Source organism: Bombyx mori, chromosome 28 (genome assembly GCF_030269925.1).
Source record: "Bombyx mori chromosome 28, ASM3026992v2".
In the NCBI taxonomy this organism is placed as follows: domain Eukaryota; kingdom Metazoa; phylum Arthropoda; class Insecta; order Lepidoptera; family Bombycidae; genus Bombyx; species Bombyx mori.
Genome location: NC_085134.1, coordinates 8,158,439 through 8,182,157, shown reverse-complemented (window position 1 = coordinate 8,182,157; position 23,719 = coordinate 8,158,439). Strand labels below are relative to the sequence as shown.

Here is a 23,719-nt window from a genome sequence, read left to right as displayed (position 1 = left end):
TGCGGAGAGTACTTAATGGTAGGCAGCGGCTTGGGTCTGCCCCTGGCATTGCTGACGTCCATGAGCGACAGTGACCACTTACCATCAGGTGGGCCGTATGCTCGTCTGCCTACAAAGGCAATAAAAAATATATATTGAGAGCTCACAATGCTATCTCATGCATATTTGAGCCGCGAAATTATGATTTATGCCTCTAAGGTCCAAACTCTAAAACCAGACTACACCGAATAAAAAGCATTCAATAAAAAATCTATATTTTTAATCAACTCAAATCGGAATGTTATATTAAAATATCAAAAGGCTTCGCGTCCTTTAACTTTTCACATAATAACGCTACAAAGTGTTCGTGAAAAATTAAAAAAAATAACCGTTACGCGTTGATAATAAAGCCATTCCAGCGTAGTCGGGGTTTGGAAGGGGATTTTAATTATTTTTGGGTTATACCACTTTATCCGGGACTCTGGGTGCAGAGCCGAATTCAGCCGTCACGTATATGGATAAAAATTTAACATTACGATATTTTTTGGGGGCTTTTCTTCAGATAACTCTGAAATTATACGTTAGATGTACCATTTTGCGCAGAAAATTACCACAAACACGATAATGCTGATGCTTTAGTTAGCTAGTGACGAGATGAAACCTTCTTTATGGTATGGAAAGCATTAAAATGATATAGATAATAAAAAAACTGACGAATCGCGGCTTATGCTAGTGCAATAAGAACTGATCTACTTTTCAAACCATTAAACAATATCATAGGAGCTCTTCAATATTTATAACAGTTTGTCAACTGCCATAACCACAATAATCCTCTATTCGACCATATTGTTATGACCTCTGACCCCCGTGTGATCAATCTGAATGCGGCCCTGTTCTCAGTGAACGGTTATGATACCGTTAGAGCTCTGGGTCAAAGATCATTTGCATATAAATATGTTGTTTAAGAAAACTGTGGGATTGAAATAGAGATTTAAAAGTGTAACAACGAAATGTATACAGCAAGGGATTACAATGAGTTTCTCTCATTATTATTCTTCGTTCGAACGGATTAAACATTTGCATATTCTCGGGAAGGATATTGTTTTTAATACTTCCTAGAGAGTATTGAATAAGGAAATTTTCGGACTGAACATTTTGCTTTTAGCGTTGAATAAGATATTTTTAATCAAACAAATCGTGTTTATATAAATGTCTACGTAGGATTCATAATAAGACTAAAAACTGGTACTTGTTTGGATAATCTAGCCTCTGTGAATACAAAAGGCTTTGTACAATAATATTGTGTCTCGCCTTTAGAGGCGTGAAGTTAACAATTTCGTTAATGGACTAATCTGGATTTCAATTGTTTCTGGCCTCATAAGCCCAACCTAATATTATAATTAGGCTAAATGTGACTAATATTCCGTTTCTCATCGTAATTTTTTTTAAGTGGCTTTATTTATAAATAACAATTTATACATGAATCATTTTCGGATAAAATTCCTTTAAATAATTGACTTCGTTCAATCATGATTTTTATTTTATTTTTATTGCTTAGATGGGTGGATGAGCTCACACCCCATCTGGTGTTAAGTGGTTACTGGAGCCCATTTACATTTAAAACGTAAATGCGCCACCCACCTTGAGATATAAGTTCTAAGGTCTCAAGTATAGTTACAACGGCTGCCCCACCCTTCAAATCGAAATGCATTACTGCTTCACGGCAGAAATAGGCGGGGTGGTAGTACTTACCCATGCGGACTCACAAGATTTCCTACCACCAGTGCCACTGCTTACACCCGAGTACTCTCCGCTGATATTAGACTTTCTAGAAACAAAAAACCAATTTCGCTTCGATTGACGTAGTGAAACAGATTATAAAATAAACACTTTGCTTTATAATTTATTTCTCAGTCTGCAAAGTTCTGAGAAGCGTCTCGGCAATAACAAACGACTTCTCCCAGCGTCCATTCGTAATGTTATTATAAGTATTTCCTGTGTTGCCGTCGTCAAATGCAATTGAATCACTCCGTTCACTCAACGGAACTGTTTTGTGTGGTAGGTAGCTTTTGTTATTCAATATTTCCTAGGGACAGGGCGTATAATTGTAACCCGGACAATTATATGTCATTGTTCTGTTAATTTTTGCCCGAAACCAGTCACGTGTTCCGGATTTAAGGGTGAAACCGCGACCTCAGGCCTCAAGGCATTCGCGTTGATGTCTATAGGCTCCAGTAACCACTTAATACCCGGTGATTCGGGAGCTTATTGAGCTAACTAGTGCAAAAAATTGATGACAGGAGAAATGGTGCGGGAGACGTAAAAGATAGACGCCATATGACATGACGTCTATCTTTTATGTTTGATAAGCCCCGTACAGTGAAACTCCTAACAAATTATTCTTACTGGTGGTAGGTCCTCTTGTGAGTCCGCACGGGTAGGTACCGCCACCCCGCTTATTTCTGCCGTGAAGCAGTAATGCGTTTCGATTTGAAGGGTGGAGCAGCCGTTGTAACTATACTGAGACCTTAGAACTTATATCTCAAGATGGGCGGTCTATTTATGTTGTAGATGTCTATGGGCTCCAGTAGCCACTTAACCCCAGGTGGGCTGTAGGTTCGTCCACTCATCTAAGAAATTAAAAAATAGTTTTTTTTAGCGCATACACTTTGTTTTCTTAAAGGCTTTTTTGACGAAATTTTTTGACGTGACAACGTCTTATAATTCGATGGAGCCAGCTGCACGCACGGAAAAACATTACTCATGCGGCACTACCTCGCTCTGAGGCGTTCCATTTAAGGCTTGAAGCGCAAGCGAGAGCGCGCAACGAGCGACAAAGAGGCACAATCGGCCTCCGCGTTCGGCAGCGTTCGAAATCTGTCTCTCTCCTACTTGAGTGAGCGATGCATCCGCGTGGACAGCTGCTATACAATAATACATTTACGTTTTCGTCAAGTATGAAGTTCAGTGAAAAGTGAATGTGGTGTCAACTGTTTATAGCAACGATAATTGCGATAATTGAAAAATGAAACCATTCCATCAGTATTTTCTTATGACGTTGTCACGTTCAACTATGGTCAGTAAACCGACTTTACAGAAAACCGTTTTTTATTATATTATTTGTTTTATCAACAGAGGCAAGAGCGCAGATCTCGGGACCAACTGAAAAGTATCTGAAGCCGGGATCGACTCTGCGGCTCCAATGTTCCGTTGTCCAAACCACAGAGGCGCCCGCTTTCGTCTTTTGGTATGTACCTTACTAACCATCAACGTGCTTTATCAACGAGAAGTCGATTATAACATGACATTTACGAAAATATACATATATGTATATCTATACTTCTATACTAATATATAAATCTACAGTGGTTTTTAGGGATGTTCCGTTATAACTACTGAATCATGCATTCGATTGACTTGAAACTTGGTATCCATGTAGAAAATACATCTACTTAATGGATAGACAAATATTTATATGAGTCTTGGATTCCCTAATAATAATAACAATAAATAATAATGCTAATTTTAGATGCCCAGCGAAGCGGGCGAGTACGGCTAGTAATATATATTTTTTTTATTTTAATGTTCTTGCCCGGGTTTCTTGGAGCTTAAACAAAGCTTTAGTATCATTTTGTATTTTAGAAGTTCGCGTCATTTATGAGTAAGCACTATTGCGTTTTATTCTGTAATATCTGTGGTTAGTATCAACGTTAGTTCGAATGGTAAGAAGCTCTTTGACTGGTATCAGTTGCCCTAAGTGATTGTGCTACACGTGTTCACTAAGCACTTCCACAATTGAGAAATATTACAAAACAAATATCACTACGGTCATTTTTAAAAGAAGTGTTTTATGCTCATTTTCGAACCTGTAAATTTTTGTGAATATTAGTCACGTGCTTCTTTGCCACAAGCAAAATACGTAACACCGCTAGCTCAGAGAAAACATATTCTAATAAAATGCAAGTATTACGGGGCTGACCTATTTAGGTCTACAAGAAAATGAATTACACTAAAGGAGCTTTATGGAACAAAAGCGAGGCTTAAAAGCGCAAAGTAAGCTTTGGTTGGTAAAAGCACAGTGAATTGAACAGGCAAATTTGTGTTGAGTTTTTAAAGAGGGAAATTTTAAGTTGGATATTTTTAATTCAGACGTGTTGCTGGCGGTATTCATGGTCCTATGTGATTACCAAAGTCCAAAGGTTAGACCAAAGTATAGAAATGATACCTTAAGACAGGGGTTCCCAAACTTATTTTGTCTACTACCCACTTTGAGAATAAATTATGTTTTAGCGCCCCCCTTTTTTTAACCTACTTAAAAACCACTATAGCGATAGCTCAGTCGGTATCTAAGAGTCATCCTAGATGAAATTGCAAATCGCCTACCAAGCCTCCACACAACGCCTCCATTTTTTTCTGGGTCTCTTACCGCCTCCCTTTAGGCCTGCAGGGCCCACAAGAGGGCGTTATCTCCCACTTTAGGAAAGGCTGCCTTAAGACATAAGACGGAAGTACTATTATAATTTTAATTTATCTATCACACCGCCAAGAACAGTACGTTTCGCTGCTTATATAGGCAGGGCAGTTAAGATTTAAAGGTGACTTTTCAGAGCGAAAGATAATTAAGGGTAGAGGAGGAGGGATATTATTAGTACAGATGGCTTAGGAAGGTCTGCTTCTGCAGTGACTAGAGGTGGTCAGAATCATTTAAATCGATTCTGATACCGGAAATTATGATTGTTTGGAGTCATAAGGCAGAAAATGTAACTGAACCCAATACTTGCGTGATCACCACATCGTAATTTTACTAGTCGAGACAGGTATTAAGAGATCGGTCATTTAGGAATAATGAGATAAGGGTAAGTGAAGGAACGGTAGGTACCACCACTCTGCGAAATTCTGCCGAAAAACAGTAATGCGTTTTGGTTTGAAAGGAGAGACAGCCGGTATACTATAAACTCATGTCTCAAGATGGGTGGGGACATTTAAGTTGTTCATTTCTATAGGCTCCGGTAACCACTTAACACCAGGGTGGTTGTGAAATGATCCATCGATCTAAGCAATAAAAAAAACAAAAACTAATCAAATGACATGATGTAGACCAGGTAACATAAATTTATTCACAATACAGACTTACTAGAATGATGTAACATAATCTAATTCTCTGATTTCTGGATCCTTCCGTTCTGAATACGTCAGCAAAAATATAATCCTACCCAAATAAGGGCGCAATAAATTGATTTAATCAAACATACCAGTCTTGTCTTTAGACATATATTTTGGTTTGGTTTTGGCACGCATCCGATTTGGCAGCGTTTCCACGTCACAACGCAAATTGGACTATAAACGGACAGGGGTTGGAAATCGGCGGGCGAGCTTTCAGTATCGACAGCTTTTATTTTCGGAAGCTTCATGACAAGCTCCGGTTTTAGTATTCGGACATTGGATGACACTTATTTTAGGGTGCGGTCAAATAGAAAAAAGCTCTGCTGTGTTCCTTAAAATTTACTTAAATTAAGCAAATACAAGGTTCGTTTTTGCACATTATATCAAAGTTTTGTCTTATTAATCTTCAACTTAAGCATCATCTATTCTGAGGCAGAAGATCGAAAAACCAACTTTTAACATGGCATTGACAATAGTCTGATTAACTGTTGTTCAGGGCACACAAGTACATATGGATGCAAACGCCACTATTGGCAATAATTAATATAATAATATACTCGTGTAGTTCACATACACGATCTTAGCTCCTTCTAACTACTTTTACTACACACTCTTAACTCATATCTAGTCCTTAACGCCTTTGCATTTCATAAAAATTTACTGAAAGCATTACCAGACATCCTGCCTGTTTTGCTGCTCAGCTTTAGTCTGTTGCAGCTTGAATAGTAAGCTATTGGATAACAGAAATCACGTGGCCCGTGGACTCCGGTGACCAATTCTAATACTAAGTATACCATAGACTCGTCTGTCAACCAAACCACCAATGTCCACTTCGAACCGACGTTAATACCATATTGAACTCTTCATCAGGTACCACAACAGCAGAATGATAAACTATGACGCGGAGAGGGGCATCAACGTGACCACGGATCCTGCTCAGCGCCTCTCAGATCTGCTGATTCCGGCTGCCAGTGCCTCTCACGCTGGCAACTACACCTGCGTACCGAACAACGCGGTACCAGCGAGCATATACGTCCATATCTTTAACGGTGAGCATCTACGATAACTTGACGTCGCCCAAAACACGTCATTACGGATTCTCCCGATCCATTAACGGTGCTTTTAGGTACCACAAGCATCGGTCACCGTCCTCACCGAATCCGTCGCTTGCAATGAAGGGCTCGACGAGCGAATTAACCCACAGAAACAGCCCACTGAGTTTCTCGCCGGATCTTCTCAGTGGGTCGCGTTTCCAATCCGGTGGTAGATTCTGCGAAGCACTGCTCTTGCTAGGGCCAGTGTTAGCACCACTCCGATTTGAACCCCGTGAGCTCACCTACACGTTAGGGCGAAGCTGAAATAGCCTCTCAAGGCTATCAGCATAGGTAGGAAAAAAATCTACGATAAAACCATTCAATCATTTTTAGGATTGTTTTCATGAAGACACTTAAATTTATTTGACGCGAAATCGCGTACGACTTGCCTAGCGCCTCCAAACTCAACTTCATATTAAATGTGAACTTACTCAAAAGGGTGACCTGAAAAATGGTCTCTTTGTCGTTTGTGTCAAGACATCAAGCATTTTAAATTTCCACTTATTACATTTCTATATTAGATACACCCTGTTTCACTTTAAGCAGTCCCAATACTCTACATTCAATGGCTGACCGTTTCGCTTTGAGCCCACCTATTATTATACTAATCGATACTTTAATGACATGCTTCGATTTACTTCACTTTTGAAGTCGTAGCCTAAAGGATAAGATTTATGTATTTACCTTGTAATGGATACAAATACCTAGAGATTAAAGTTAAGTTAACACTTACTCGCTAATTTGTATTCGTTCCACTCGATGTTACTTACTGGTAGGACGTCTTGTGAGCCCGCACGGGTAGGTACCACCGCGCTGCCTATTGCTGCCGTGAAACAGTAATGCGTTTCGGTTTGAAGGATGGGACTGCCGTTGTTAAAATTGAGACTTAGAACTCATTGTCTCAAGGTAGGTGGCGGCATTTAAATTGTAGATGTCTATGGATTCTGAGGAAAACTTAACACCAGCTGGGTCGTATCTCAGTCTATAGGTACTATTGGAATCCTAGTTTGGGATTTGGTCGTGAGTGATATTCCCAAAAACTATATTATTAACTAATGAAAGATAAATCATTTATATCACAAAATAAAAATCTATTAATCGTAATATTTTTACGTCAAGCTAAACAAGTGGCTAATTGTTGTATTAATATGATGTGATTTGAAATGATTCATTTACATTTTGACCACAAATGACGTCATAAGCAATGATGTACCGTCCGGCAGAGTTTTGTAAAATTTAAGAGATAGATATTTGATTAATATCAAGGCCATTGACACCAGTGGTACATAATTAGTCTAAAACTTAATATTGTTTACGGAGACGCTTGTAATCTGAGTCACAGAAAAATCAAATAACACTGTAAGAAAAATAATTTCATTTTATTGGGCGAAACAGCTAAGCCCAGCACTTCAGTACTCTAAGCCTTTTGTGGAAAGGGATTTTCGTATGAAAATGTTTTTACTTAGACGTTGACCTCGACCTTTGACATTGGCAACAACTGGATATACTTAAATAAAGAAGTTAATATATAAAATGAAATTTCAGCTTGAATAAATCCCTGAATTGTCTGTACACTGTATAAGAAAAGTTCACTAAACGATGATTTTCAATTGAAAATTAATAACTAGACAACATCAAGGCTTTCTTTGAAATATTACTCAAATAATAAATTTAAAATTTAATGTAACAAAATTAAAAGTACAATTGGAATTCATACGAAGTTGGTTTGTTTGCTACGTTTTCAAATCTTAACTATTCAACTCAGCATGGTTAGGTTTTGCATGCACGTTGTCCAGGCTACAAAATAGGACATCGGATAGACCTTACATCCAAACAAATAGTATTCCAGAGGGATAATTTTTTTTCTACATTAACTCGAGTAAAGTCGCGCATAAGAACTAGTGGCGAATAAACTATCACAAAATATTATAATAACACTTATTTGGTCGGTTCGAAAAAAATTTCAATCTTTTTTTTTTAATAACACTTATTTGGTCGGTTCGAAAAAAAATTCAATCTTTTTTTTTCCATTATTTTGATGTGTGGACGAGCTCATAGCCCACCTGGTGTTAAGTGGTTAATGGAGCCCAAAGACATCTACAACGTAAATGCGCCACCCACCTTGAGATATAAGTTCTAAGGTCTCAAGAATAGTTATAAAATAAAATAAATAACAAAAGCCAGTATTTCCTTATCCTTAACTTTCGTTTTAAATGTGGTATTTATTTGTTAATGTTTAGTTAATTATTAATGTTTTGATTATTGTCTAAATGTTCGTAAGAGCTAGTTTTTGTTATTGGATATGGACCCCTCCTCGGGTGAAAGCTCCTCCAGTCCTTTCCACTGGTCTCTGTCCTTGCCGATAGTTTACCAGTCCTTTCCTGTTATTTAGGTTATGTCGTCAGCCCATCGTCTTTTCGGTCTCCCTACCCTTCTTTTGCCAATTGGCCCTTTCCATTCGTGTAGTGTAGTGTTTACTGTCAAGTATAGTTACTGCTTAGAGCAATTCTAAACATGAAATTTTTATTACTATTTTTTGAATTTTGAAATAGAATAATAATTTTGACAACACAGGCATTGTAAATCAATCAACAATTCAGGTCGTACGTGCACGTGTTTTAACTACATTAAAATAAAATTAAAATAACCTTCTCTCTGAATATATCGAATTATTGAAGCGACCAGCACAAAATACAGTCCACGCTCTACACAGTTACAAGTAAACAATTGACCGAAGAATGCTAGAATTTGATGTAAAATTATACACCACATACTACTGCATTCTACATTTACAAATTCCACAGCAGCTACAAAATGAGCCTTGTTAAAATAATCCTAAGGTCGGTGTTCAAATACTTCCCAAACGCCCGCACGTTTTGTGCCCGTCTTCGAAACACTAACACCTCATGGCTGGACCCTTATCTGATCGAGGGCGCTCCAACTTCCGGGTCCCCTTTAATTGAACGTCAAACATCTCAAAGTATTTGTTGTAATCCATATTTCGGGAGAGGGCCCTCGAGGTACAATGAAGAAGGTAATTGAGCCAAAGGATCTTCAGTGAAAACTTCACTTGTTGATTAGTTCAAACAAAATGATAGCTTGGATGTGTTTTGCTACAATTTTGTTTGAAAATAAAGTTAAATAAATAATTTATATATTGTTTTCTTTTATGATTCTATTGGCAGATTTCGCCGAGACTACACTATAGACAATTAATATTAAAGACAAACAATATTAACCTATTCTCAATTTGACAACAGACTATAAGCAATAACAAAAGTTTGACAATAAATAAAGAGAATATATCTAGTCAGGTCATAAATATAATATAATCAATTAAATTTATTTATTATAAAAAAAAGAACACAATATTCCTAACCTAAAAGTACATGTTATTATCCGCAACATGCTTCGTCAGAAATAAATTCATAAATTCTGTCACATGTTTAATGTAAAATAATTGAAACAAGTTTATTCATTATGTAACCATTCATATACCAAAATGAACTTAACAAAACATAGATTCTTATGACACTAAAGTTTGCTGAAGTGCTGCTGAAGTCCATGGGCGACGGTAACCACTCACCACCAGGTGGGCCGTATGGTCGTTTGCCTATACGGCAATAAAAAAAAGGTCACTGCCACTTCAGCTTGTCGACTGGTCCATTTGTATTTTTTATAAATAACAGTTTTATTGTTGATTGTACTTAGATACCGTGTTCCGAATGGTTTTTCATGATCCTTGAAAAACACCTATAAAAGCTTTTTTTAGGATTAAGACGGTGACCTATATGACTTTCCTTTGTATAAGTTTATACTAAAATCCCATTGCCCTTTTTTATAGATTCATTAATTGCGAGTCAACAATAAAGCTCTTTGAATAAAGAAACTTGTAAAAGTAATGACCAGCTTTCTACTGAACATTCACAATAAAGCTCATTTAACTTTTTTCAACCGTTTTTTTATGTAACCTTTAAATTAACAAAAAAAGAATACTATCTTCTTTTTTTTTGTTTGATAAATTTGCGTATTTTGTAAGGCTTATTTCGTTCGCACAAAGAACAGGCCAAAGAAGTTTGTTGTGATAGAAATTATTTCTAATTTTATTATGAACTATTTGAACACGAAAGCGTCTGTGCCTTAATACGTAAGACGCCCACTGTACTTATAAAGTTCAGTAACAACGAAGGCTTGCTAAACAGTAACTATGGTAATATAAATACAGCGTGGGTTTGAAATCCACACAGCAACAGTTATTTTTCTCAATCGCGTAACTTTTGACAGAGTGGGTGTGATCGTAATGCGGTATTGGAGAGGGCAGATTTGAAAGTTTTACTTTTATTTTTTATTGCTTAGATGGGTGGACGAGCTCACAGCCCACTTGGTGTTAAGTGGTTACTGGAGCCCATAGACATCTACAACGCAAATGCGCCACCCATCTTGAGATATAAGTTCTAAGGTCTCAAGTATAATTAAAACGGCTGCCTCACCCTTCAAACCGAAACGCATTACTGCTTCACGGCAGAAATAGGCAGGGCGGTGGTACCTATCCGCGCGAACTCACAAGAGGTCCTACCACCAGTAATTACGCAAATTATAATTTTGCGTAATTGTATACTGTGTGCATTCTAATAAAAAACTTACGTTACGGACGTTTTTTCCCGGTTAGGGTATCCCTCCGCATCGTCCCATAAGGAACTTCGTTTCAAAAGATTGTACATTTTTACATAAAAATAAACATTTTACTATTTTATTTAGAGCCGATTTTATTTAAGCGTCCTAAAAGCTAATATGTAATATATATATGGAAATTAGCCAGCTATGAGTCTATGAGTCTTTTCAGCTCGATTATTTACAGCGGTCGAATTTTATAATCATTGTGCTGTAAAGTTTTATGACGACATACATGAATAGAAAATATTTTTGATGTTATTCGATGTTCAATTAGTAATACGTAATTAGGTTAGCGTGGTATGGACATGTGATGCGTAGAGAGAAGATGCATGTGACTAGGAGATGTATGGAAATGGTAGTGCAAGGTAGAGGGGGAAGAGGTCGACCGAAGAAGACATGGATGGAGTGTGTGAATGACGATATGAGAGAGAGAGGAGTGAGTGTTGAGATGACGGCTGATAGAAGAGAATGGAAGAGAAAAATTAGCTGTGCCGACCCCACCTAGTGGGATAAGGTGGAGAAAAAGAATTAGTAATACGTAAGCTTAATTTTAGTTCGAACCGTGAGCAGACCCTTATCTATACGTGAAGCAAAAACTTTGTATCCCTTTTTACGAAAATTGCGCGGACGGAGGAGTATGAAATTTTCTACACCTATAGAGAATATAGAGAAGAAGTGCATAATGCTAATCTTTTTTTTTAAAAATGCATAAAAGATACATTAAATCAATAAAGAAAACATTACACACACTACATACCATGTATTTGACGCACACACGCATGCATACTATTTATTGTTAAACTTTTGTTCTTGACGTCTGTTGTCAAACTGAGAATAGATTAAATATTGTTTGTCTTTGTTAATATTTTTATAGTGTAGTGTAGTCTTGGCGAAATTTGTGATTACAGAAGTACAAAATACAATCATAATAGTGTACAAATTTACAATTCCAATTAATTATAGTCGAATTTCGACTACTGCGGGACCTCTAGTGGTAAATAATATTGCGTTTATAAACATTTTCTATCAGATAAAAGGCATTTGAGTACACTTGCCTAACCGAATAACGTGTGGTAATAAAATAGAGTAATCTCTACTGAGTGATTTACATATTTTGCACAAAAACGTGCTCTTGAATTCAGCTCTGAAATTTAAGTTAGGTAAATGTAGAGCGATTTGGCTGTCGCCATAACATTGTTCATGTTTATGAGCTGAATATGACAGGCTGACTCAATAATGCAGTAATTGGCGTTTTTTAGCGTTTTGGCATTACCGGAGCCCATAGACATCTACGACGTAAATGCGCCACCCACCTTGAGATATAAGTTCTAAGGTCTCAGTATAGTTACAACGGCTGCCCCACCCTTCAAACCGAAACGCATTGCTGCTTTACGGCAGAAATTGGCAGGGCGGTGGTACCTACCCGTGCCGACTCACAAGAGGTCCACATGTCGTGGTTTATGCAATTTATTTTATTAGATTACATATCTAATAAAATAAATTGCATAAACCACGACATACTACAAAACAATCAAGCTACCTCGTCGTGGCCTAAAGGATAAGACGTCCGGTGCATTCGCATATAGCGATGCAACGGTGTTCGAATCCCGCAGGCGGGTACCAATTATTTTTAATGAAATACGTACTCAACAATTGTTCACGATTGACTTCCACCGTGAAGGAATAGCATCGTGTAATAAAAATCAAACCCGCAAAATTATAATTTGCGTAATTACTGGTGGTAGGACCTCTTGTGAGTCCGCACGGGTAGGTACCGCCTATTTCTGCCGTGAAGCAGTAATGCGTTTCGGTTTGAAGGGTGGGGCAGCCGTTGTAACTATACTGAGACCTTAGAACTTATATCTCAAGGTGTGTGGCGCATTTACGTTGTAGATGTCTATGGATTCCAGTAACCACTTAACACCAGGTGGGCTGTGAGCGCGTCCACACATCTAGGCAATAACAAAAAAAAATAACAAAAAAACTGTGTTTTGAAAAAGAGATCATTACTTTCGCTTTCAAGATATCAACAGTAACTGGATAGGTAGCATAGGTAGATTGGTAGGCAGCGGCTTGGCTCTGCCCCTGGCATTGCTGACGTCCATGGGCGACGGTAACCACTCACCATCCGGTGGGCCGTATGCTTCTCTGCCAATAAGTAAATAAAAACACATGGGTAGCATACTCGCCTGTCTGCAAAGGGCGCTGAAAACCTTTGACATTACGTTTAAAGTTAGAAAATTGAATAAACCATAAAATTCCTATTAATAACTCTCATCCACCATAAATTTCTAGAAGACTGTGTCACCATTTGTATTAAGGTCAGACAGGTCATTAACTTAATTACTTCGAAAGCTAATTAGACTTTGTAAAATGAGACGAATATCACTTAGTGTCTTAACGAAATTAATATCTAATTACCTTAATTGTCATTGTCGAAGCCTTCGACTGCGGTCTTCGTGAACTCAAAATTGAGAGCAATTTTTCTTTTATCAATATGAATTATTATAATAATCTACTAATGAATTATCCGTGATGCACTTATGTGTTGCCGTTTGAAGAGTCTGGACAGCCGTCATAAAGATTAGATATATAGATAAGTTAGGTTATAGAGTATAGTTATTATTACTATAAGTTTTCGGTAGCTCAAGATGTGGTTTTTCTCTACTGATACGCTGATAACCTAAGGGACTATTTAAGCTACGCGCGGATGGGTAGGTGAGCTCACGGGCTCAACCTTTTATTTGTGGAACGAATTTCCTTATGGGACGATGCGGAGGGGTACCCTAACCGGGGAAAACGACCGTAACGTAAGATTTTTATTAGTAATGTATACAGTGTAGGACTTAACTTTGTAATAACGTACAAAAAATAACATATTTTTTTATCATTCTTTGACCACGATCTCAGAGCGTTCGTTTGCGCAATACACTAACTCTTATGCAAACAACCGTGAATGAAGTGTACCACAATAAGTTCGCACGTTACCGAATGACCGTGGGTTGTTGCGAAACCTCTAGTTTTATTTTCTTTATACCTCGAATAGAACTTAAAATTAATATTTTTATAATAAGGAACTTCGTTCCTATCCGGTGTCCGACGACGCCACACATATTTTTTATTTATTTTTATTGCTTATATGGGTGGTTGAGCTCACAGCCCACATAGTTGTTGAGTGGTTACTGGAGCCCATAGACATCTACAACGTAAATGCGCCACCCACCTTGAGATATCAGTTCGAAGCTCTCAAGTATAGTTACAACGGCTGCCCCGCCTTTCAAACCGAAACGCATTACTGCTTCACGACAGAAATAAGCAGGGTGGTGCTACCCACCCGTGCGGACTCACAAGAGGACCTACCACCAGGTTACTAATACTAGCCTCAGCAAGAGCAGCGTTTCGCAGAAAAATTAGGTAGGCCGTAACCTCATTGACTAATCAATACATTAAATAGTATTCCGTATTTTATCGATGCCAGTTACAAAAACAGTAAAAGAAAAAGTTTCTCGAATTCTTGTACGCTTTGCGCTTCTAGCCGTCTCGAAGCCAATCTTCGACTTTTAACGAACCGTGAAAGATTATTTTTTAAGTGACCGACCCGTTTCGTCGGAGCTTAAAATAAGCTTCGATTTCTTTCGAACGAAAAAGAAGAAAAAGAAAAAACTTTGTATTTCGTCTTTACGTTTTTCGATAATCGTGTTATTATTATCGTCGTTTTATTATTGAGTTTAGCTTTTTTAGCGGGTTTAAATAACTTTTTTTCATTAAGTCGAATTGACGAAGCAAACCCTTCAAATGTCAAAACATCCAAATTCGAGTTTCTGCTCGGAGCTAGCTCACGTTACAGTGATTACTGACGCGGTCTGCGTCAATGGTCGCCCGGAGCGGTCTGATTCCACGGATTTAATTGTAAGCCATGAAATAGATGTTTTTTTTGTAATTTCCTTAGAGGAAACATAGGTACACGAAAAATCTGCTGTCAATTATTTTCCAACTAAATAAAAACGGAAACAAAATTAAACCGATGAAATCGAATTTTATTTGTATTTCTTTCTCTAATTAAATGTAGTTGCTATAAATTTTATAACGATTCATTGTGTTATCTATACTAATACATAAATCTTATTATTATTAATAATAACCATTATGGCCTCTGACATTCGAAACAGCGATACGATCTCAAATTTTGCCCAAAATATCTAAAGAATCATAAATGGCAACCTGAATGAAAGATCAAAGTGCGATCATAAATGCCGACAGCTTGATAATAGATTCCTGATTAATTATGATATAATCGTATTTTACTTGAGTTACATTAATGTATCTGAATCTTATTTTACTTACTACTACTAATATATAAATCTAGAGTGGTTTTTATGGATGTTCCGTTATAACTACTGAACCATGCATCAGATTGACTTGAAACTTGGTATCCATGTAGAAAATACATGTAGTTAATGAATAGGCTAATATTTATATGAGTGTTGGACTTCCTAATAATAATGACAATAAGTAACAATGTTATTATAATTTTTTTTTTATTGCTTAGATGGGTGGACGAGCTCACAGCCCACCTGGTGTTAAGTGGTTACTGGAGCCCATAGACATCTACAACGTAAATGCGCCACCCACCTCGAGATATAAGTTCTAAGGTCTCAGTATAGTTACAACGGCTGCCCCACCCTTCGAACCGAAACGCATTACTGCTTCACGGCGGAAATAGGCGGGGTGGTGGTACCTACCCGTGCGGACTCCCAAGAGGTCCTATCACCAGTGATTACGCAAATTATAATTTTGCGGGTTTGATTTTTATTACACGATGTTATTCCTTCACCGTGGAAGTCAATCGTGAACATTTGTTAAGTACGTATTTCATTAGAAAAATTGGTACCCGCCTGCGGGATTCGAACACCGGTGCATCGCTACATACGAATGCACCGGACGTCTTATCCTTTAGGCCACGACGACTTCAAAATGATCACAACGACTCACAAGAGGTCTTACCACCAGTAAATAAAATAATTTATATACAAAATGACAATACAATGTCCCTGCAAAAACAACCCTCTTGCTCCATCCCCGTTGTTTTCGATCTATTTCTTTCTAGAAACCCTTGCTAACATCCAAGCTAATAATGCTACCAGATGACAAAATAATGCCAATTGATCATTATACGTTATATGCACACATAATTTTGTGTGAATTTTGGGAATTGATTAAAATTTAATGATGATAAATGAAAATGTTATAGCTTCGTCCAGATTCTTTTTTTATTTTTATTGCTTAGACAGGTGGTCGAGCTCACAGCCCACCTGGTGTTAAGTGGTTACTGGAGCCCATAGACATCTTACAACGTAAATGCGCCACCCACCTTAATAAGATACATATTGAAAGCTGTTTCAATATGTATCTAATTAGCACTTGAAAGCGACATTTTTGCAATTTTACAGGGGAGCCATTTGAAGTTTAAAATTTAGAAAAATTATTATGAAAAATAACCATTTGAATGGGGTAAACGAAATTAATTTCATTCAAATACCGTTGATGGTGATAACAAATAAAACGCATCTTTAATTACAAATATATTATAAACTGGCTGACCCGGCAGACTTCGTAGTGACTCAATCGATAAATAAAAGACCTGAGCTTTGTATAAAATAAATTTAAAACTAACAAAAGGAATCCGTCCGACGGGGGACACATCAAAGGAAAAATAAAATTGTTATTTTTATTTAATTCCATTTTCATTTTTATTTACCTTTTAAACCTTCTCTGGAGTTTCACAAATAATTCAAGATCAAAATTAGCCAAATCGGTCCAACCGTTTTCGAGTTTTAGCGAGACTAACGAACGGCAATTCATTTTTATATATATATAGATAGATGTCGGGTGTTTTTTTTTATTGCCTTTGTAGGCAGACGAGCACACGGCCTACTTGATGGTAAGTGATCACCGTAGCTCATGGACGTCAGCAAGCCCAGGGGCAGAGCCAAGTCGCTGCCTAACATTAAGCACTTAAACTAAATAGTATTTAGATGTTTTTTTAAATAAACGTCTGCGACTATTATTTTTCGAATGTATTACAATATGTAATTAGGTAATACAATTGACCACTAATCTATATAATATTAATACGTGAAGCAAAAACTTTGTATCTCTTTTAACGAAAATTGCGCGGACGGAGGAGTATGAAATTTTCTACACCTATAGAGAATATAGAGAAGAAGTGCACAATGCTAATTTTTTTTTTAAATAATGCATAAAAGATACATTAAATCAATAAAGAAAACATTACACACACTACCATGTATTAGACACAAGACATACGTATAAATATACTGTTTGTAAATTGTCAACTGTGAAACTTTTGTTATTCTTTAAAGTCTGTGGTCAAATTGAGAATAGATTAATATTGTTTGTCTTTAACATTATTTGTCTATAGTGTAGTCTTGGCGAAATCTGTGATTATAGAAGTATAATAGTCTTTGACAATAGAACCAATAATAATGTTCAAACTTATAATTTCAATTAATTATAGTCGAATTTCGACCACTGCGGGGACCACTAGTTAAAGTTAAATTTGTGGCGAATAAGATACTGCTGAAGTTACTTCGTAAAGCAGTGCTCCATGCCAAATGATTTACATAAGCAGTGATGTATTTTTAATAATTTCATGGATGTACATTGCTGCGGGCGCTATTTTTTTAAACTTATATTATACGCCATATATCCACAAGCGAGTTTCGCAATGAATGAATAACATTGTGTAGAATAAACTTACATCTATTTTTCTTTTTTGAAGGTCGCGAACCAAAGCAGTTTTAAATAGCTCAGACGAATAAAACATATCTCTGATACGCATGTCACCTGTATCAATAAATTTATTGTAACACACAACTCGACGAGTTAATAGGAAATCGGAGATGCATTGGTTTTGTGTATATACAAATGTTCCGTGTTTCTATCTCTTAGTGGCATTAGAGATAAAAAAAATCCTACCTAAGCTGGTAGTCTTGAGAGGGTTTTTTTTATTGCTTAGATGGGTGGACGAGCTCACAGCCCAGCTGGTTTTTAAATGGTTACCGGAGCCCATCGACATCTATAACGTAAATGCCGCCACATACCTTGAGATATAAGTTCTAAGGCCTCAGTATAGTTACAGCGGCTGCTCCACCCATCAAACCGAAACGCATTACTGTTTCACGGCAGAAATAGGCAGAGTGGTGGTACTTACCCGTGCGGACCCACAAGAGGCATGTTATAATTTTGCGGGTTTGATTTTTACAACACGATGTTATTCTTTCACCGCGGATGTCAATCGTGAACATTTGTTAAGTACGTATTTCATTAGAAAAATTGGTACCCCACAACGACCAGCGTAACCGAATGAGTAGGTAATCTCTCAGGGCTCTAACCTGGGGGCGTTGCTAACACTAGCCTTAGCAAGAGCAGTGCTTCACAGAATCTACCGCCGGATCGGAAACGCGACCCAGTGAGAAGATCCGGCGAGAAACTCAGTGGACTGTGTCTATGGGTTAATTCGCTCGTCGAACCGTTCATCGCAAGCGACGGGTTCGACGAGGACGGTGACTGGTACTTGTGGTGCCTAAAAGCACCGTTAATGGATCGGGAGGATCCGTAATGACGTGCTTTGGGCGACGTGGACTGTTTACCATTCGGTCTACCTACAGGATCGGGTATGTAGTAAAGTATATGCGAGCTATGAACGCCTCTATTAAACATATAAAGAGTCAATAGATCGAGTGTCTAGCATGAGTAAACAAACACATGAGGGGGTCTAGAGTGGACATGTATAATGGCATGGTGATGGGATGATGACAGTGTCATGCCGTTTGTCGTCACGGTATTGGGTTCGATATCACGGCTTCAGATGTTTCAAATCAATAAATAATAAAATCCTGTTCTATTGTTCCCAGGTGAAAATCCGGCGGCAATGCAGTCATCATCACCGAGCCCCTTCGGATTCGAAATCCAAAGTTGCTTATTTCTAACAGTAACCCGCTTTATTATACAGCGGTGACAATCATTACCGTAACAGCCTAGATTATCGTTAAACTAAAATATATTTTATATGTTAGCCGAGAGGGACTGTTTTAGCGTGGATCGAAGTCATTCTGGCTGTGATTGTCAAAGTTCAGAACGTTTGTACATTAATCGGGTATTTGTACTCTCGACATTAGACGCATAAGGTCGTATTTTACTTTTCTCTTATAAAAAAACAGGCTTAAATGATTTCGTGTTTTTGTCATATTTAAACTGACACTATAATCGTTTTTATTTTTATTGCTTAGATGGGTGGACGAGCTCACAGCCCACCTGGTGTTAAGTGGTTACTGGAGCCCATAGAAATCTACTACGTAAATGCGCCACCCACCTTGAGCTACAACGGCTACCCCACCCTTCAAACCCTTCACGGCAGAAATAGACGGGGTGGTGGTACCTACCCGTGTGGACTCATAAGATGTCCTATTACTAGTAAACGTCAGATAAATTGTTAAAATAACAAGAAATTGATATTATGAATAAACGACCTAATGTCTCTGAGATCGAGAGAACAAATTAGTGTTAACCTATGATAAAATAGTAGATTTGTATATATTTAGTAGCAGAATGAAATATGGCAAGCTATGATCTATGTCCCGTTGTTTATATCGTTGATTGGCGATAGAATTTTAAGCTCACCCAGTCGGTACGACCGTCCTGTTAATTCCAACCAAGAAGCATCATAGGCTTGAAGAACCGAGAAGCAACTTCTTCAAAGCAGACCACGAGCTCATCAGTTCAGTAAAAATAAAAAAAAAGATGTGTGGTGTAGCGGGACACCGGATAGGAACGAAGTTCCTTATTTTAAAAATATTAATTTTAAGTTCTATTCGAGGTATAAAGAAAATAAAACTGGAGGTTTCGCAACAACCCACGGTCATTCGGTAACGTGCGAACTTATTGTGGTACACTTCATTCACAGTAGTTTGCATAAGAGTTAGTGTATTGCGCAAACGAACGCTCTGAGATCCTGGTCACTGAATGATAAAAAATATGTTATTTTTTGTACGTTATTATTACTAATTTGTACGTTCTTACAAAGTTAAGTCGTACACTGTGTGCATTACTAATAAAAATCTTACGTTACGGACGTTTTTTCCCGGTGAGGGTACCCCTCCGCATCGTCCCATACGGAACTTCGTTCCAAAAATGTGTAGTTCAGAAACGAATAAAAACGCTTTTAGCACCCCGAGCTGATATGCATATATAAGCTGATCCATAGTATAAAATAATATTCTATTCGTCTCGTAGAAGTAATTTTGCGATTCAATATCGCGTTCAATATTTTTATTTTATAAAACCTTACTCGCTGGTCGCGGACTATAAGAGTTTTGCTAATTACCGTCAAATTTTCTATAAACAATAAAATAATAAATAATAAACGCGTATTTAAACCGTAAAAGTACTTTTAATTATATGTGACAATGATTTTATAAATTTATCGGAGACGGTCATTAGTTTGGTAGCTAACCGAAACTCAGCATTATTTCCGAGAGATGGCAGAACGATTGCGGTATCGTCGGGTGGGGATTTAGTTCTGTATAAGCCGTTGCGCGGAGTGCTCGCATTGACGGATGCGTCTTGGTATGCGGACCACTGTCTCTCGACAGTCAGTACTGCACAGTATTGGATGCGGAACGTTGTCTTTGACGATTAGTACTGTCACTATTACGATGGAGGCACGGAAATCTGTCCGTGACAGATAGTACTGCCCTATGTGACCGTTACCATTCACGATTGTCATTTAATAAGTTCAGTCTCTACTTTTATAGTTCATTTAAATTATTATTTTTATTGCTTAGATGGGTGGACGAGCTCACAGCCCACCTGGTGTTAAGTGGTTACTGGAGCCCATAGACATCTACGACGTAAATGCGAGACCCACCTTAAGATGTAAGTTCTAAGGTCTCAAGTATAGTTACAACTGCTGCCCCACCCTTCAAACCGAAACGCATTACTGCTTCACGGCAGAGATAGGCAAGTTGGTACCCTGTACCTACCCGCGCGGATTCAAAAGAGGTCCTACCACCAGTAATTACGCAAATTATAATTTTGCGGGTTTGATTTTTATCACACGATGTTATGGGGTTACGATCAGTGATTATTTAATAGTAATAAATTCCTATGTGCTATAACTCGGTTACTTTCCTGATTTTTGAGTCTTAATACGACAAATTTATTATTTTAAAAAACTTGGGCGCTAACTCACATTTGAGAAGCACTGTCCAATGTTGTCAACAATGGCCTCATTAGGGGTCCGTAATAGGGCGCGCTGCTTCTTACAACAAAATTATTATTTTAATTACGCTTTGTATTATACACATTATACGCAATCACTGAAGCGATTGTTTCGAAGTGACTTTAACATCAGCTGCGTATTTTAAATAGTTTAATTATTCTAAAAATTGTTTTATTATTGCGTCTTCATTGCATTTATGCGATGAACGTACTGACATTGTCAATACAAAACGAACAAAACGTAGCGAACCTATAATTAATCGCGGTAAAGTTGTCAAGAACGCCGCGGCCTAGACTAGACCAATGAAATACTCATACTACTACTATTCTAACGAATGGAATATGAATGATGAATTAAACACTCATACTAATACTATACTCATACTAGTATACCATCGAGTGAGGCTAAATCCCGTATATGGGCTTACATTCACAAATAGCTTTGTTTTATTGCTATAATCCCACCTGGTGTTAATTGGTCACGGGAGCCCATAGACATCTAAAACGTAAATGCCGCCACTCACCTTGAGACATGAGTTCTAAGTTTCAATTTTAACAATATATCGGCTACCACACCCTTCAAACTGAAACGCATCATTGCTTCACGGCAGAAATAGGCAGGTGGTGGCACCTACCCATGCGGACTCATCAGACGCGCTACCACTAACATCCACTGGAAGGAATATAAATTCGCTTGACAAAATCGTATTGCATCTATTTTTCTAGCGAAGGAGTCGTGAATTTTAATATTTCAAAATTATGTTAGTGGCAGCATTCAAATTTCAATGTTTATTGGCTACAGTTAGCCTCTTCGTACAAAGCGGAACATTCGTCAAGATTTTTTTTAGTGCTTAGATGAGTGGACGAGCTCACATCCCACCTGATGTTAAGTGGTTGCTGGAGCCCATAGACATCTACAACGTAAATGCGCCACCCACCTTGAGATATAATTTCGAAGGTCTCAAGTATAGTCACAACGACTACCGCACCCTTCAAACCGAAACGCGTTACTGCTTCACGGCAGAAATAGTAAGAAATAAGTCAAAATAGTTTTACAGTACCCGACCTTAAATGTTGCACATCGTCAATCTTCGAATGGAGACAATCGGCTGATTTCGGCTTCTTGAAACGTTGCCTGAAGTCGACTAGCGCCAAGGGCGGATCCAGTTTTGGCGCCAGGAGGGGGTCACATAGACAAATTTTCGATGCGTTCATTCCGCCATCATACAAAGTTATTATATTATATTAAATTAATTAAATATTGAAGGTATGCAGTTACATAAAATCTGTATGGTGACAAAATATATAAATAAAATCGTTATGTTCAATTAGTGGTTCACCTAAGTCTTGGAAGCAGCTCAGGGGGGGGTCATGACCCCCATGACCCTCCCCCTGGATCCGCCTTTGACTAGCTGTTGTGTTAGCGTGTATGGGGACAAGTGATACTCAAGACGGCCAGTGACACAGTAACATTTATTTCAAACATAACATTTCCTCCCTTAACAATTCAAGACGTATAGGTACTAGAAACAATTCTATATAACTAAACAATTACATCCTATGACAAGTTTAGTAAAACTGTCTATAATTAACCTTAGGACGGTTACGTTTAGGAAACCTGGGCTCCCTAATATTTTGAGGCTCCAAGCTCGCCTCCTCAGCCTCGAAGAACAAATCTCCCTCTTCAGACTCTTCAGACTGTGCGGGTCGACGCACTCCTCGCGTGACAGTTACGTGGCTCGGTTCCGGTGACTCCCGATTCGGCTGATTGTCACATTCACTAGAGAGCGCTGTACGGCGGCTCTCCTCATTCCCCTCCTGACTCGCACTCTCTCCGTCGTGTGTGTGAAGTTCGATGCCGCTACTATCTTCACAAGGCGATGACATCGACTTCGGCGCCGGACTAGCAGCGGTTGGAGCAATCGAACTGCTCAAGTCAACGTCCCAGGGTTGAGTGGCACCATGGTTAGTTTTGCACGAAAAGAGCTGCTCACAGTGCCTCTTCAACTGCATTGAAGATTTAAAGTCTTTTACAATATATACGTTTTTACCGATTCTCTTTACTATCACACCTTTACACCACGTATATTTATTATTACTAAGATATTTCTTGTACATAATTACTTGACCTTGCTCGAAATTTCTAACTTCCCCTCCTTTCGTTTTACTTTGCGTACACTGTTTAGATGCAACATAATCAGTTAATGAAGCAGATGAAGGTGACGGTGGCGAACGCGGGTTCATTAAATCTAAACGTGATCTTAATTTGCGACCAAACACTAACTGTGCCGGAGACATTCCTGTTGTCGAGTGAATTGAGTTTCTATAATCGAAAACGTATTTGTATAGTCGCAGTTTATTTTCCCTAGCATTTGTACTACTCAACAAACAAGTTTTAATTCTCTTTTTTGCAATTTTCACATAAGCTTCGGCTTGTCCGTTACTTGCCGGATGGTATGCTGGCGAAGTTATGTGAGATATACCGTTTAGTGTACAAAAACTAAGAA

The 23,719-nt window shown here is 38.0% G+C and overlaps 1 protein-coding gene across 1 annotated transcript in view; it reads left to right on the top strand.

Moving 5' to 3' along the window:
- The window catches only part of LOC101740995 (uncharacterized), a 124,191-nt gene extending 104,309 nt beyond the window's left edge, over positions 1-19,882 (top strand). The window contains exons 6-8 of the mRNA XM_062676835.1: positions 3,115-3,226; positions 6,013-6,191; positions 18,848-19,882. Coding sequence (XP_062532819.1) covers positions 3,115-3,226; positions 6,013-6,191; positions 18,848-18,951 — 395 coding nt within the window. The 3' untranslated portion in view covers positions 18,952-19,882. The remainder of the gene's footprint in view (positions 1-3,114; positions 3,227-6,012; positions 6,192-18,847) is intronic.
- The last annotated feature ends 3,837 nt before the right edge of the window (positions 19,883-23,719 follow it).